A 15,871-nucleotide genomic window follows, 5' to 3' on the forward strand; every position below is an offset into this window, starting at 1 on the left:
ACATACTTAAAATGATAAATAGCTCATAGTCTCCATGCATATTTGCTAATTAGAATTCCGTTTTCCAACATATCTACTTTAAAACATATCTACTTCCACTAGGTCACCTTGGCGTGCTCGGCCTGCTCTCCCTTCCCTCCCAAATACTTGTCTTTTTTATGTGTCTCATAAAATACCAAACCTGTCATGATTTATGTCCTGTTTTGCCTTAATATTTTATCCCTTATTTAGTTGCACATACATGGTGGCCATTGACTCCCAGTATGTCATTGCTTGCCCTGAGAGTAGGAGATGCAGACACTGTAGAGCGGATGGCTACACTGCTTATGAGAGTTGTCCAAGCATGCAGGGTTCAGCGTGGAGCTGGGGATGATGGAGGAAATGGAGAGACCAGGGCACTGGAGACAAACCTTGAAGCAGCATTGCTGCTGTGCCTCGACTATCAGTAGCAGAACGTGTAAGGTCGTGATTAAATACTTCAGCTCACTTTGCTTAGGTGGTGTTCTTGCCTCGAAGACTTGGTGTGTGTGATCCTCCTGTCCCGTAATGGGCTAGGAAAACTGTAAGATCTATAGGGTTGCAGATCACAGTTAAAAGAGAGGGAAAATGACAAGTCTGTCCGATAGCTCCATATTCACGGGGAGGGAAACATGAGTACCCAGAATATCTAGGCTGGAGCTCAGGAAACAAACAAAAAAATAGCTGCTGGCCACATAGAATACTTAATAACATTATTGAGTGTTTATTGTATGCCGAATGCACATGAAGAGGAGTTATTACCATTGTTATCATTCTTGTTCTCCTGATGGGGAAACTGAATGACCAATAATGTAATTAACTTTCTAAACCTTCATGGCTAACAAATATGGTTCTGGTAAATGAGTCCAGGCAGTCTGATTCCTAAATGGCTGGGAAGATGAAAACCAGAAGAACAAACACACGACACATGAACTAGGAATGACAGACTTCTAGAAAACTAAGAGAAGAATGCCCCACCTGCTGGGGTGCCTCCCTGGGCTTTGCAAGCTTTATAGCAGAAGAAGAAGAGGAAGGAGAGGTGTGACAATGAACTCTGTTCAGCAAGGATCGGAGACAAAAGAATATGTTGGGAAACAGATGCAGCTGATCAGTGGCTAAGTGGATAAGATACACAGACAAGCATCCCGTAGATAAAGGGAATGTAAACAAGACACTTGAACAGAGAATAAGTTCCATATGGGTAAAAGTGATGCTGGCTGGACAGCCAATTAACAGAGAACAGAGCAGCTAAGCTGACAACCCAGGATGGCGTGACAGGTTGAGGATGACAACCACAGTAATCAGCCACACAAATCGAATTGTCCATAGACACAAGATCTGAAAATTAGACTGAGGCTAAAAGAAACAAGACTATTGGCAGGAAAATAGTCTAGAATAAACATGACACCTCCCTCTTGCCATTCCTCAAGTCAACTGGACCTGACTCTTACACAGGGAATGATAAATTGTCATGTCTGAGTTGTAGAGGAGAAAGCCTGGCAAACATTGAGAAAGATAGAAAATGTGCTGGAACCCTCAGACCTGTGTTTATATGGGAAAAGAAAATATGTACAGCTCCTTGCTGTGAACCTAGAAGGTTTGCTGCTTGGTTATGATCTGTACCCTATGACTCAGTTCTTAGATTATGGGAAGGACTCTTTCTAGCTTGCTTTGCAATGACCAAATTTCTTCCTTTCTTTCCTTCTTTCTTTCTTTCTTTCTTTCTTTCTTTCTTTCTTTCTTTCTTTCTTTCTTTCTTTCTTTCTTTCTTTCTTTCTTTCTTTCTTTCTTTCTTTCTTTCATTTTGTTTGTTTTGTTTTTATAAAAGAAAGTCTCAAAACAAACAAACAAACAAAGTCTCATTATGTAGCCCAGGTTGGCTTCAAACTCATCCGATCTTCCTGCCTCAGCCATCTCTCAATGTATAAACTTCCTGATAAAAGCTGACCATGATTTGAATCATCAAGATGTAATAAATCTTTGTGTCCATCAATCTTATCCCCAAGTACAGCCATTCATGTACTGTATCACATGCAACCAGATCTATTTTTCTCCATTTATGTTGCTTAAAATAAACTTTTTCTTGGTCTTGGCCACTTCAGCGCTCTCCTGAACATTCCCAGATCCAACAGATCAAATATATCCATTGTCATATTCTTCTTCTGCTAAACAAACAAATAAAAAAATAAACAAAGCCTATTGTCTTTAGGATAAGGACCAAGATCCTCTTGAAGGAAATTTTGACACAGTTCCTATCTTGGATTATTGATGTTCAAAGCAGAAAATCGCAGTTGTTTCTTTTAGTTTTCCAACTCAAATCTCAGCTGATATTGGTCTTCCTGCTGGGATTATTCTTCCCACTTCTCCACCCAAGTCCCATTCATCTTTCAAATACTGGGTCTGCTCCTGAACACCCCTAGAGCTGTTTTAAGAGATACCATGCCTTTCCCTTTCTGTATGTCTATAGGCATTCTTAGTAAGGGCATTCATTACTCAAATTTTTTTCCTTCTTTTACCTGTGATTTTCCCGCATTGTTTTGGGTGCTGTTCAGATTATGTCTTATTCACAGCTTGTGCCACAAAAGTCTCTTTAAGGCAAAAATGTTTCCATGCACATAGTCTGCAGTGGTTGCGTATATGAAGGAGATACACAAAGTATGTATTGATTAGATCATTCAGGATTTTAGCAAGTGGCCCCATTCCTGGCTCACAGAAGATGTTTTGCTGTTAAATATCTCATTTGATAGATTCCTCGTGGGTTTCTGTAACGCTGACTTTTATTCGTACAGAATGCGGTCACCTCATACTCATGATCTCACCTGTACCAGGTGTGCAGTGCTGAGAAATGGAATTAAGAATATCAGCAAGGGACAGCATAATGCTGAGGTAACCTGAGCAGGTCTGGTTACACCATGGCTGGCAAGTCAGATAGTGGCTCTACGTCTTGTCCTCAGACACAGTCATTTAGTACTCCAGTCCTTAGTTGTTTTTTTTGTTGTTGTTTGTTTGTAAAATGGGCATAATAATGATTCCTACATCACTGGGTTACTGTGTACATTTATTTATGTGCACAGACCTTAGAGTATACAACATGTGCCACATGTAAAATTTTTAAAAACTATTTTGCTTCTATGTGACAGTTTCTACTCTGTAAAAACAGTTTTACCTTTGTTCATTACGCCCAAATCTTCCAGAGGAATTGTGTGTGTGAGTCTGTAAAATTAAAACATATTATATGTCATATATTTGGAATCTAATGTAAAGCAACTATAATGTTAGCTACTTTATTCTCATCACTGAGACAAAATACTCAAAGATAAAGGGGGGATGTGGAAAGGTTTATGTAGCTCAGTTTGTAGAGGTTTCAATCCATGATCCACTGGCTCCAAAACAGGACGGTGTAGCAGAGGGGCTTCCCAGAGGAGAAACAGATTACGACGGGCGGAGGGTAGTAAAGCAAGCAAGGGGCCTGAGCAGCTTCTTTCTGCCCTCTTTATACTCTGCATAGGCTACTGGGGTTAGGGCAATGCCAAACCAATCAGCGGACTGATTTAGTAATCACACACCCTTAATCCCAGTTTTACGCACTCTACATCAAGCCACCTCTGGAAAAGCCCCACCTATGACCACATGAGGCTTGGGGAGACATCTAGACAGACATAAACCATAGTACATATCTTCTAAATAGAAGCAAAGAAGCATGTATATGTATCATATATACCATATATGGGATATATGTATATCCATATATCTATATCTATATCTATATCTATATCTATGTCTAGATATATGCCTCTAGTACCTCTTTAAGGCAAAGACATTGCTGCACATAAAAGACAGCACAGAAGAAAGAGGCGTTATGAGCTATATTCCATAAACATTTACAAATATTCAAAGAATATAGATGTAAGTCCACTCCAAAAAGAAATGCCCTCATCCTGTGGAGAGTTGACCTTGTATTTCCTTAACACACTCAGGGCTTGAGTGCTGGAGAGAAGGAGGGAGGAAGGAAAGAAAAGAGGGAAGGAAGGAGGAAGAGGGGAAACAGAGCAAGGGGGAGAAGAAGAAGGGAGCGGGGGAGAAAAAGAGAGATTGGGAAAGAAAAATATAAGACACTCAGCAAACAGCAGGAGGGCCAAGAAAAATATTTAATCCAAACAGTGAATACTGTCATTTCCTCCCACAGTCTGCATTCCCAGTCATCTTCCATGGCAGGCCCAGGGAGCCAAACTACGCCAAGTAGCCAGCCACGTGTGTGCGTGTGGTGGGGGTGAGTGTGCACGCGTGTCGGGCTGCGGTGGAACATTCCAGTGGCCAGTTCGGGCTGGCCTCCACCTCCCGTGAGCTGTCACTTGGCTAAGAAGCTAGGAGACAGAGACAGAGGGAACTGCTGGATCCAAGTCCACGTCGGACCCCACAGTCTGCCTTAGGTCTTCTTCTGGGGTCCCTTTGCTTCCCTTTTCTTCTTCCAGCTGCTGGTTTCTGCCTCTGACTTGTATCTGTTTGTCATCTTTTCTCCTTTTCACCTCAGAGCTGCTGAGTTCTTGAGGAGAGTCTAAAGATGCTCATTGTTCTAATCCTGCGGGAGTGGCAGGTCACACACCTGGTTGCGGACAGGCACCAGACGTCCTGCCACTCAGCAAGGTGCCTGCGGTACCCTGAACTCCTGCTGCTCTTCATTTGTCTGCGTCTTACAGTTTGTTGTCTGTGAGAGGCTACTGTGAGGGAGCCTGGGAGGTGACACTGAGCGATTTTCAGGTGGTCTTGTCAGGACAGTAGTTGATGGGGAGGCTAGATAATGAAACAGGAGAGAGGGGACCATTATCCTATAGGACAGACAAGAGGCACAGATAACAGAATCTGTTGGAACTTCTTAATTTGTAGAGTTGATTCTAGAGAGGATAGGTCAAATTCACCCACCAAACATCCGCGAGGCACCAACTTTAATATGTTGGTTATTGTGCTGATACACGGGCCTAGTGGCAGTTGAAGAAATAAAGAATAGAAGAGAGCAACATGAAAGTGTTCCCTCCCTCCTGGTCCCTGCACTTTCTATGCTCAGAAAGTCATTGTGTTTGACCATGAGACAGAGTAACGTGGCTCCAGTTAGCTGGAGAGGAGGCAGGAAAATCCCTGAAAATACAGTTATTAAGCCATTACTATTTAAAAGAAGAAAGCTGAATGACATGCAGCAAGATGATGAGAGGAGACCTTGCAGGTCACGTATGACTCCTGTCGTAAAAACAAGAAAAAGTATAGCGTGAGGATGACCAAGGCCACCAGCCCTGTACAGGAGACACCAGTGAAGTGAGATGCATCTTTATTTCTTGCAAGATCCCATGCAAAGGCTGTGCTGCGATATAGTCAGTACTCCAGGGTCCCAGCACTCAGTCCCCCAGAAGTCTGCTGCTTGCTGTCATGAGACAGCATTTTGGGAAGCATTACTGTACAGTTCAAGAACACATTAGACTGCCATGAAATCAGACTTTGGCAGTAATGGCTAGGAATCACCAATATAAGATGTGGACTATCTGAGAACACAAGATCAGAAAAAGGAGAAATCACACGCAGAACAGCGATGACCTTGATTCAGGTGGAGAAAGGGGTGTTTATTGTGTTTGGGGTGGCGTTGGTTTGTTTTAGGACATGACATTGGGGTTTTCAGAAGTAAATACAATGGCTGTGGGTAGAGTACCAGGTGCTTCCGCAGTCTCCAAAGTATGTGTCATGTAATTTTGATAACAGGTGGGGAGGGAGACAGGGCTAAAGGTATCAAACACCTGATCCTCAGAGAGGCCTCAGGGTCATCAGTGGGCTGGGACATAGTGGCTCTCAACAGGGGGCAAATGGAAACCCAGCAGGCATGCTGCAGTTTGAGGGGGTATAGAGGGAAGTGCTGTTCTCCTGTCTCTACCCTAGAGGAGCAGGTTCCTGCTGAGCTGGTTTCCCTGGCACAGGTACACGCAGACTCCACCTGCATGCTTCCCTCCCATCCTCACCGCTGGTGGCTCTAACTCTATGCACCTCGCAGGCCAACCCCACTTTGAGGCAGGCAAAAGCCACTAATGTTAGGCCAACAGGAAAAGCTAGGTGTGTCTGGAAGTGAGATGGGGTCTGCCCGTCTCTGGGGCTGTTTGCAGCTCAGTGAAAGAGATACTTTGGGCTAGAAAGGAAGTCCCAGCGTTGTTTAAAGAGGAAGTCCCAGAGTTTCCTTGCCTTTCTGTTTTCTTGGGGAGCATGTTAAGGAAGGTGTGTTTGTGATGGGTTGGGCTAATTCAGAGGTTGAGATGCTCAAGTCCCATTATGGTTTGGAGGATTGCCCCATTTTCTGGAACCCAGGAAAGCTTTTCCCCTGCTTCTACATACCCCATACCCATTTCCTGTGCCATCTGACCCCACTGCTTTACAACCCATCATCTGATATCTGAGAAGCAAGTGAAGGGTAGGAGCCTCTCATCCATAGTTTTACCTCTAACATGTTTGGTTGTAGAATTTTGAAGTTTTTCTCACCTGTCTCTGTGCAAAGAATGCACTCACCAGGCTACAATGGCCAAAGCAATGGTGATTTCCCTAATGCTTTCATGAAACCATGATGTATAGTTGGGCGGGCCCTGTGCTAAATATCGTACCTCCATTGGCTCATTCTTTCCTTGCAACAATTGCCTGAGGTGGATATTACTATTTTTACTTACTAACTTGGATGCTCGTAATTAAGTAATTTGCTCAATTTCTAATAGTAGGTAAGGGATGGAGCTGGGATCTGAGCAGAGGCCTAGATGGCACCTCCTCACATGCTCTCAGTCATCATATTCTACAGCCTTGATGATTTCCTGGAAAGGTGCTGGTAAGCTCTGGGTACCTTGATGTAGATGAAATTTTACAGGTGAAGGAAATCACTTCATATTATTTTTCTTGATTTTTTTTTCCATCTCAATTTATTTCAGTGACTTCTCAGTGGAGATTAGTTCTTAATTACTTATTGTAAGACTTTGCTTTGGTCATGGTGTCAGACACCAGTAAGAATATTATAATCAGACCCTTTTTTCCAGCACTTTTAGAGATAGTTTTGAGTTTTTGTGGTTCCCATGGATTGTACAGGCAGAAGTTGAGGCCCTACACAGAAGCTGTGAAAACGTTCACACATAGACTAATAATGTTCATTAGACTATAGGGTTAGACCTTATTAACATCCTTTTGACCATCAAACAGAACATGTATATTTCTTTCCTCTTTTAACTACTTCTTGCTTTTCACTTCTTTGTGGAATTAATCCTTAGCCATCAAGATGACACTCTTCAGTTTTAATTATTAGCTGGTAACCCAGAATATCCCTGACATCTTGGCAATTAGTGACTTAGAAAAGGCTTGGATTTAAATCATGAAGACTTCACAGCTGGTAAACAAGAGCCAGCCTCTTGGCATCCATGTGGGAGAAGCTACCTGTGCAACACTAGCACATGACTGACATTTCACATCCGTCTTCACGAAGTTCTTACTAGACTACCAACAGGACCTTGCAATTCCCATGTCACAAAGGCCAAACATCTAGTCCCCCCCCCCACTGCTGAGCTCAACCACTTAATTACAGATTGAAAACATGCCTAGGACAGCCATGGTCTGCTGTCTTCTTTCTACTCTAGTTTTCAGTCTCTTTCAGGATTCGGCCCCTGGGGAATTTCTCTTCCTTTCTTAAGATCCCAAATGTGGAACTTAGAGAATGTTGTTAAATGTTAAATTCTATTCAATATATATTTTTTATATTTTAGAGAGGAGGAACTTCCAGTATTCTTCTACTTCTCCCTACTTGCAGAAATAGATATGCACCAATATCTGGGACCTAGTAGATATACATAAATATACACATATATACATAATTTATATATACATATATATATAAATATTGCTGACTCTATTGTCTACTGTGTCTATGATTATAATAAGAGAAGCATTAGATGCCTGTCTTGGTGACTTTCTTTGTCATTGAGGCCAAATGCTTGACACTGGCAACTTGAAGGAGAGGTTTATTTGGGCTCACATTTTCAATGCATTGTCTACTGACTTCAAGGCAGCAGGATAGCATAGCAGAGAGTCATAGAAGAGGGAAAAGCTGCTAATTTCATGGAGACCAGGAAGCAGAAACAGAAAGAGGAAACCAGGGACAAAATAAACCCTTCCAGATGACACCTCCAGCTTCCCACTTCTTCTGAACAGGCCCCACTTGTTAACAGCATAGTCAGGTCTAAGTATATTACCCCATAATCTAATCACCCTCCATATCACCCTCTGCCAGTGAATGCATCAAGCCTTGGAGGGACATTCTGGATCTAAATCATAACCATGCCCTAAAAAGCTAGACTTGAGTCTAAATTACAGGATTTTTATAAAGAAGCATGCCTAGCAAATTTTCTAGTAGTAGAGGAATCATAAAGTATGCTAAGGAAATGTAATTAGCTTCCCACTTCAAAATAGGGCCTATTAATTTGTTTGTTGAAAAAATATTGTATCAAGCACTGAACCAGTGGCTGGAAGTACAAACATTATTAGATCTTCATCCTTAGATAGCACATTCAGGGTATAAGCGTCTACGTGCATATGCATAAGATGTACCATAGTAACTCAGAGACAGGAAGAACTCTCTGAATCTGGAAGCCAGATGAGACTTTCCAGAGCAGGTTGTATCTCAAGAATTCTTCCTATGATCCATTTCAAGAAATCTATTTTAATTTCATACCTTCTAAGAAAATTGTCGCAAACTCACAAGTGTGACATCATTGGAACCCTCCCATCCCAACGGGTAAACACTGGAGGAGTAGAACAGCTCTGTGTTCTCCTTTCCTCAGACAACTGCAGTGAGCAGAAAGACTCTAGCTTTAGAACTCCAAGGTTCATAAATAAATGTGCCTGGGTTGTAGGCAACTGCTGATATGACGAGTACAGAGCATTACTTCCTTGCGGAGATGGAAGTCTCCGGGGACATATGGGTCTACAAAGCCCCAAGTCTCAGAGGAGCTGGAATGCCAGGCAGCTGATCTGGAATGAACTTTTACCCACAACTGAAAAAGAGAAATGAGAAGGTTGTGGAGGGAGGTCTTGGGAGTTAAGATAACACATACTTCTTTTTGGAGGGGGTCTCTGTGTTGGATTGCTAGGTTCCTTTTGTATCATTGAGTCTGTATCTCAGTCTCTTTTGTAGAGATACCTGAAAACAAGTTACCCTTTGTTCCCAATAAATGAAAAGACTAATGAAATCATCAGATAGTAGTACTATGATAGGTAAAAAATATTATCAGATCAGGATCAAGAGGTCTAGGCTTTTCCCCCAGGATTGTCACTACTAGTCTTGAAAATAAGCCAATTTATATTTTAAGCTCTTTTCATTATTTATAAAATGTAGATTTTGTATAATATAGTCTTTAAAACTAGCATCTTAAAATTTCATGTATCTATGGCCCATAAAACAAAAGCAAATGCTCTTCAACATACTGACTTCATTTCCCTTGGATATATATCCAATAGTAGGCTTGCTAGATCATATGGTAGTTCTATCTTTATTTTTTTGTGGAACCACCATACTGTTTTCTGCAATGGTTATGCTAATTTAGATCTCTGCTAACAATGTGCAGCTGTTCCCATTGCTCTATACCATTGCTAGAATTTGTTATCGTCTGTCTTATTGGTCAGTAGGTTAGTGTTCTGGTAGCCGAGCATCCCTGAGGGGCCTCCAAGGCCTCCTGTGTTTCATTTTGGGCAGTCACTTTGGGCTCACATCCCAACCTGTAGGTTAGCAGAGCAAAGGTCTGAAATCCAAAATTCCTTTCTAAAACATCAGTATAGCCTCAAGTACTGTTAAAGATCTAGAAAAAAACATTCCTTAATCTGATTCAAGTAAGGGAGATACAGTATTATCAACCAAAGTTTGTGGAACACACCTTGAGGGCAAGCTCAGCGATAGGCAGTATGGAACCCCTTGCCTATTACATCCTCTTCTTCTCCTTAGTTACCTCAGACTCTTCTCCCCTTTGGCATGATCCAGTCCTAAGCTCTTCTGCATAGGGGCTAGATGTAGTGGATCCAATACTTGAAACCAGATTTCCCCACCTTACAAATCTGGATTGTCTACATCTTGATCCTAGCAATGAGTTACTACACTGAGCTAAACTTACTTACCCTGAGCTTCTACAAAAGTTGGAAGCATGTTTTAATTATCTCTGGGTCCCTATCCCAGTACCTGCAACACACAGGTACATTATAAAGAATGCTGCGTGATTGAATGAATGACTACAAACAATAGACAATCAAAAGAGCCACCATCTATCTCTTTGTAGAAAAGTTGTAAAACAGGAAATATCACTTGGCTAAAGAGGGCTGAACTCATCCTATTGTAAGGAACCCTCTCCTGAGATAAACACATAATATATAAAGAAAAGACTATGTGCACCTTTAGGAAATATTCAGTGGTGAAGGTAGCCCAAATGACTACCTTTCCTCTTAATGTTGCATCATGTGCATACATCTCTTTGTTTGGCCACTGAAACTTCCTGGAATAAGGAGGCTGCCACGACAAACCTTGTGACAACTAATTAGGGATCATAAAGCTCATAGTCATCAGAAGAGTAATCCAGGCTCCCCCCCCCATATTCTGATATTTACTTTAATGATAATTCTAAGGCTTGGATTTCTATATCAAAGATTAGTTAGAGAGAGAGAGAGAAAAGGAGGCAAACTTAGTAATGGGAGAGCTCTGAAAGTGAAAACAATAAATTTCATACTAATGACTTTGTGCTCAGTAAGTAGATAAAAGGCAGGCAAACAGGCATTTTCTAAAAGCTTTTTCTTTTATCAAAATAACTAAAATGTCAATAAAAAGTTACCCTTAAAAGAATAAGCTTCAGATATTTGAAAAACTGTGCTGTGAAACACTTTGTTTTCTGATATTGTGAATTAAACAGCAAGTGTGTGTATGGGTGGGGAAATCAGACATGTGCATAACTTGCTTAGAAACCAAGCCCAGTGCCCTCCATTGAGAAAGTTTCTTGCAGGAGGACTGTTGTCCCCAGTCTAATATCTTCAGTTGTTGAGATTAACATATCCTACTCTACACTGAACCTTCTGATGTTTTCAAACTTTGGATCAATTCATTTTCCCTTCCTATTTTTTCCATCGTAACTTTGTACTGAAGCTGTCAAACTTTCCAGGTACATGTTTGTTGGCATAGGAAACTCTGTTTGTTGAGGGAGGAGTGGTTATTTTTGGCAGGTTGGGGGAGGAGCAATTAAATCTAATAGGTATATTGTACATTAAACACTTGGGCTTTTCCAATCTTTATTATAAATTCCCTTCTCTATCCTGATAACATTTTAAACACAGAAAAGAAGGTGCTTCTAGAAATCTGTCAAAGCCTTATGGGACCTAATGAGGGTCACAAAGAGTAAGGTCACTAATTTTCCAACTTATCCACAGTCATATTCTTGAGATGAGAAGACATCCATGCTTAAGATATTGCAAAGATTTCTCAAAATTATCCATGATACTTATTCAGAAGTGTAGGTCACTCTTATGTAAAAGAAGATAAGTTTTTCCCTGCCTTTAATTCTACATTATAAAGATCACACTTATATATGTAGGAAAAGTACTTTGGGTGCTCTATGAATTTTTATAGACAACTAAATAGAAAAGAAAAAAGGAACAGATTAAGTTTTGCCAATGAGTCAGTCAAGGTTAGAGAGAAAGCAACAGATGTAGTGTTTGATGAAAAAATATAGTCCAAATACAATGACGAAGAAGATGGACAAGGAGAAGACGATGGAGGAGGAGGAGAAAAAGATGGAGGGGGAGGGGGAGGAGGAGAAGGAGAAGGAGGAAGAGAAGAAGAAGAGGAAGATGAAGAAGAAGACAACTAGGGAACCTTGCTAGATGTTTCTGATCCTTCCTAGGAGGACCCAAGAACACCTATAGGTGTTAAGGATGACTGAATTGTGATTTAATGAGAATTATTTCATGGCAGTTTTGAACCCAAGTCCTAATTATTCCAAGTTCTCTAGAGCCAAATTAACAGTCTTTAACTGTGTTAAAGACTAATACTCATCCTAGAATCTTTGTCTTTTATCCCAGTCAGGCCTGTGTTGAAAACAGAATTTGTTTTCACTTCCTGCTCTCAACTGACATTGCTGTGCAGCTGTGCAACAGCTGTTGAGTTCCACCCCACAAGTAGCAGCTTTTCAGTGATTGGCAAACTGGTATACATCTGGAATGAGATGTTCAAATGACCTCAGGACCCCATAGAATAAATCAAAACATTGAAGTAATAACTTGGATGAGCTCGTTCTGACGTAACTCAATTGCTGAAAATTATTTAATGTTCATTTTTTAGTTGAGTGATCCATCTCATCAAAGCACAATGAAACAGGGAATAGTCTTCCATTTAACGTTTAAAAAGGGTGGGGTCAGAAAAAGTGATTTCAACAAGTAAACTGGAATGTGACCTCAGAACTGTAGAGTTCTGGGACCCCAGGAGTTTCTTTGTGAGACATTTCCAAAGGCTTTACATTTGGGCATTAGCTCAGAATAGTGGGAAGCCAATGTTACTGAGTGTGTGTACGCGTGTGTGTGTGTGGGGGGAGGAGTGGTTATTTTTGGCAGGTTGGGGGAGGAGCAATTAAATCTAATAGGTATATTGTACATTAAACACTTGGGCTTTTCCAATCTTTATTATAAATTCCCTTCTCTATCCTGATAACATTTTAAACACAGAAAAGAAGGTGCTTCTAGAAATCTGTCAAAGCCTTATGGGACCTAATGAGGGTCACAAAGAGTAAGGTCACTAATTTTCCAACTTATCCACAGTCATATTCTTGAGATGAGAAGACATCCATGCTTAAGATATTGCAAAGATTTCTCAAAATTATCCATGATACTTATTCAGAAGTGTAGGTCACTCTTATGTAAAAGAAGATAAGTTTTTCCCTGCCTTTAATTCTACATTATAAAGATCACACTTATATATGTAGGAAAAGTACTTTGGGTGCTCTATGAATTTTTATAGACAACTAAATAGAAAAGAAAAAAGGAACAGATTAAGTTTTGCCAATGAGTCAGTCAAGGTTAGAGAGAAAGCAACAGATGTAGTGTTTGATGAAAAAATATAGTCCAAATACAATGACGAAGAAGATGGACAAGGAGAAGACGATGGAGGAGGAGGAGAAAAAGATGGAGGGGGAGGGGGAGGAGGAGAAGGAGAAGGAGGAAGAGAAGAAGAAGAGGAAGAGGAAGAAGAAGACAACTAGGGAACCTTGCTAGATGTTTCTGATCCTTGCTAGGAGGACCCAAGAACACCTATAGGTGTTAAGGATGACTGAATTGTGATTTAATGAGAATTATTTCATGGCAGTTTTGAACCCAAGTCCTAATTATTCCAAGTTCTCTAGAGCCAAATTAACAGTCTTTAACTGTGTTAAAGACTAATACTCATCCTAGAATCTTTGTCTTTTATCCCAGTCAGGCCTGTGTTGAAAACAGAATTTGTTTTCACTTCCTGCTCTCAACTGACATTGCTGTGCAGCTGTGCAACAGCTGTTGAGTTCCACCCCACAAGTAGCAGCTTTTCAGTGATTGGCAAACTGGTATACATCTGGAATGAGATGTTCAAATGACCTCAGGACCCCATAGAATAAATCAAAACATTGAAGTAATAACTTGGATGAGCTCGTTCTGACGTAACTCAATTGCTGAAAATTATTTAATGTTCATTTTTTAGTTGAGTGATCCATCTCATCAAAGCACAATGAAACAGGGAATAGTCTTCCATTTAACGTTTAAAAAGGGTGGGGTCAGAAAAAGTGATTTCAACAAGTAAACTGGAATGTGACCTCAGAACTGTAGAGTTCTGGGACCCCAGGAGTTTCTTTGTGAGACATTTCCAAAGGCTTTACATTTGGGCATTAGCTCAGAATAGTGGGAAGCCAATGTTACTGAGTGTGTGTACGCGTGTGTGTGTGTGGGGGGTGCTGATGGACCTCCCCAGATTCTGTGGGGCAACGTGTTGCTCCACAGCTAGTTTTCTGCAGAAACAAAGCATTAGGCTCCCAAGATTTTAACCACTTTTTAACCACTTGTTACTGTTCTTATCTCACATTCCCTTTTGGGATAAAACACTCCATTAACTCTGGTTTCTTCTGGGACCCTTTCCCATTTTGGTTCCTGTGAACTTACAGAATTATGAGTAGATAGAAGCAGTTTAGCTGTGTGTGCTCTGACACCAGGTCTAGCCACTGTGCACCAGGTAACTGCACATGGGAATATTTCTGTTCCAACTCAACCCTAGGATCACTGCGATTTGGACAGACACCTCTTGAGTCTTCACAGCACACAAGGACTGCACTGCTAGGGTCTCTTAAGTGCTAATCATGAGTGCACCAGGAGAAGGGCTGGAGGACATAATTTGTGAGAAGCTCACAAAGCCAGGATAGGTGAGAGCTAATGCCACACACTGTGTGACTCTGACTGTGTGACTTCTTGTCATATCTGTGCATCTCAATTTACTCACTAAGTGGGGGTGGTTAAAGCCAGTCCTGCTAGGTATGTGGGGTGGTGCACGCCTGTAATCCCGGCACTCAAGAAGCTGAGGTGAGAGGATTGCTGTGAGTTTGAGGCCAATCTGAACTACACAGTGAGACCCTGCCTCAAAAAAACAAAACTAAAAAATAGTCAATCTTGCCTAATGCAAAGGTTTTTGTTTTCTCATAGCCAACAGAATTTAAATGTGTGAAACTGACTGTAACCTAAGTACTATAAGAACCTCTTATTACAAGAAGGCAAAAAATTTGATCAGGACATTTGGTGACTCATTCTGACCCTCAGAGTAGGCCTGGGTCAGGTGCTACAAGCAAAATTTGACAGTCCCTTAGGACTAAGTGATTTTATCTTAAAGGTTCCAACTTCTTGAGAATGTATCCAGTTCCTTACTTTAACACCCATAATCTCCTTGGAGTTTTGTGAGTGGATTGGGGTAGGGGAGTTGGGGAGGAAGTAGGGTGAGGCATAAAGAAACTGCCCTGAGGCACTGACTCCAGCCCCCTTACAGCCTTTCCAAGCAGATGGTTGGTGTGACACTATTAACAACCGAGCCTACTGCAACTACGATGGGGGAGACTGCTGCTCTTCCACACTTTCCTCCAAGAAGGTAAGCGAGGGTGCCAGGGAAAGGGGAGAGACAGTAGCTTCAGGAATTAGGGCAGGCTCTTTGATTAGCTCTCCTTCATGGTGTATCACACTTGGTCCTTACTCAATAGCACAGAGAGAAGAATAATGAAGTATAATTGCAGATTGTAAAGGGCAGAATTAGGGGTATTGGTGTGTAGTACAGGTTCCTAGGAAATACTCATGCCTTGCATTGTCAATCCTTCAGAAAAGCGATGGCCTTTTTTTCTACTGAAAGTCTCATACCTGCTTATGATGGTCCAAAAAAACTTTGTAGTCAGGGAAAATAATGTTCTCCACCTCCTTGAAGATTGTGGATTACCAATAATCCGTAATAAAAATGCTAACTAGATATCACCCATCATTATAATTAAACAGTGTTTTTTACTATCTTATATTGTAAGCACATTTCCAATGATAGCCACAAGCCACCTAAAGCACTCTCTGGACCATGTCCTGAGCAGTAATCCTTTCTTGATATTTTTTAACCCTATTATTCTTGGCTCTATTAAATTAGCAGATAGGCTCAAGTTGAATCTGTAAAGTTGGATAGGCTGAGGTTTTGTAATAATAAGGGTAAAATCCAAGTACTACAAACATATTTAAAGTTAGTTGGCCAATTAGTTGAATCAGAAATAGCAGATGTTATTTCCTTCCC

At 41.1% G+C, this 15,871-nt stretch overlaps 1 protein-coding gene across 1 annotated transcript in view; it reads left to right on the forward strand.

The window, feature by feature from the left end:
* Pappa2 (pappalysin 2) overlaps positions 1–15,871 on the forward strand; it is a 340,416-nt gene that overhangs the window by 322,567 nt on the left and 1,978 nt on the right. The window contains exon 24 of the mRNA XM_010630208.2: positions 15,098–15,196. Coding sequence (XP_010628510.2) covers positions 15,098–15,196 — 99 coding nt within the window. The remainder of the gene's footprint in view (positions 1–15,097; positions 15,197–15,871) is intronic.

The sequence above is a fragment of the Fukomys damarensis genome, unplaced genomic scaffold (assembly GCF_012274545.1).
Source record: "Fukomys damarensis isolate Sample0158 unplaced genomic scaffold, DMR_v1.0_HiC HiC_scaffold_11, whole genome shotgun sequence".
NCBI classification, from domain to species: Eukaryota; Metazoa; Chordata; class Mammalia; order Rodentia; family Bathyergidae; genus Fukomys; species Fukomys damarensis.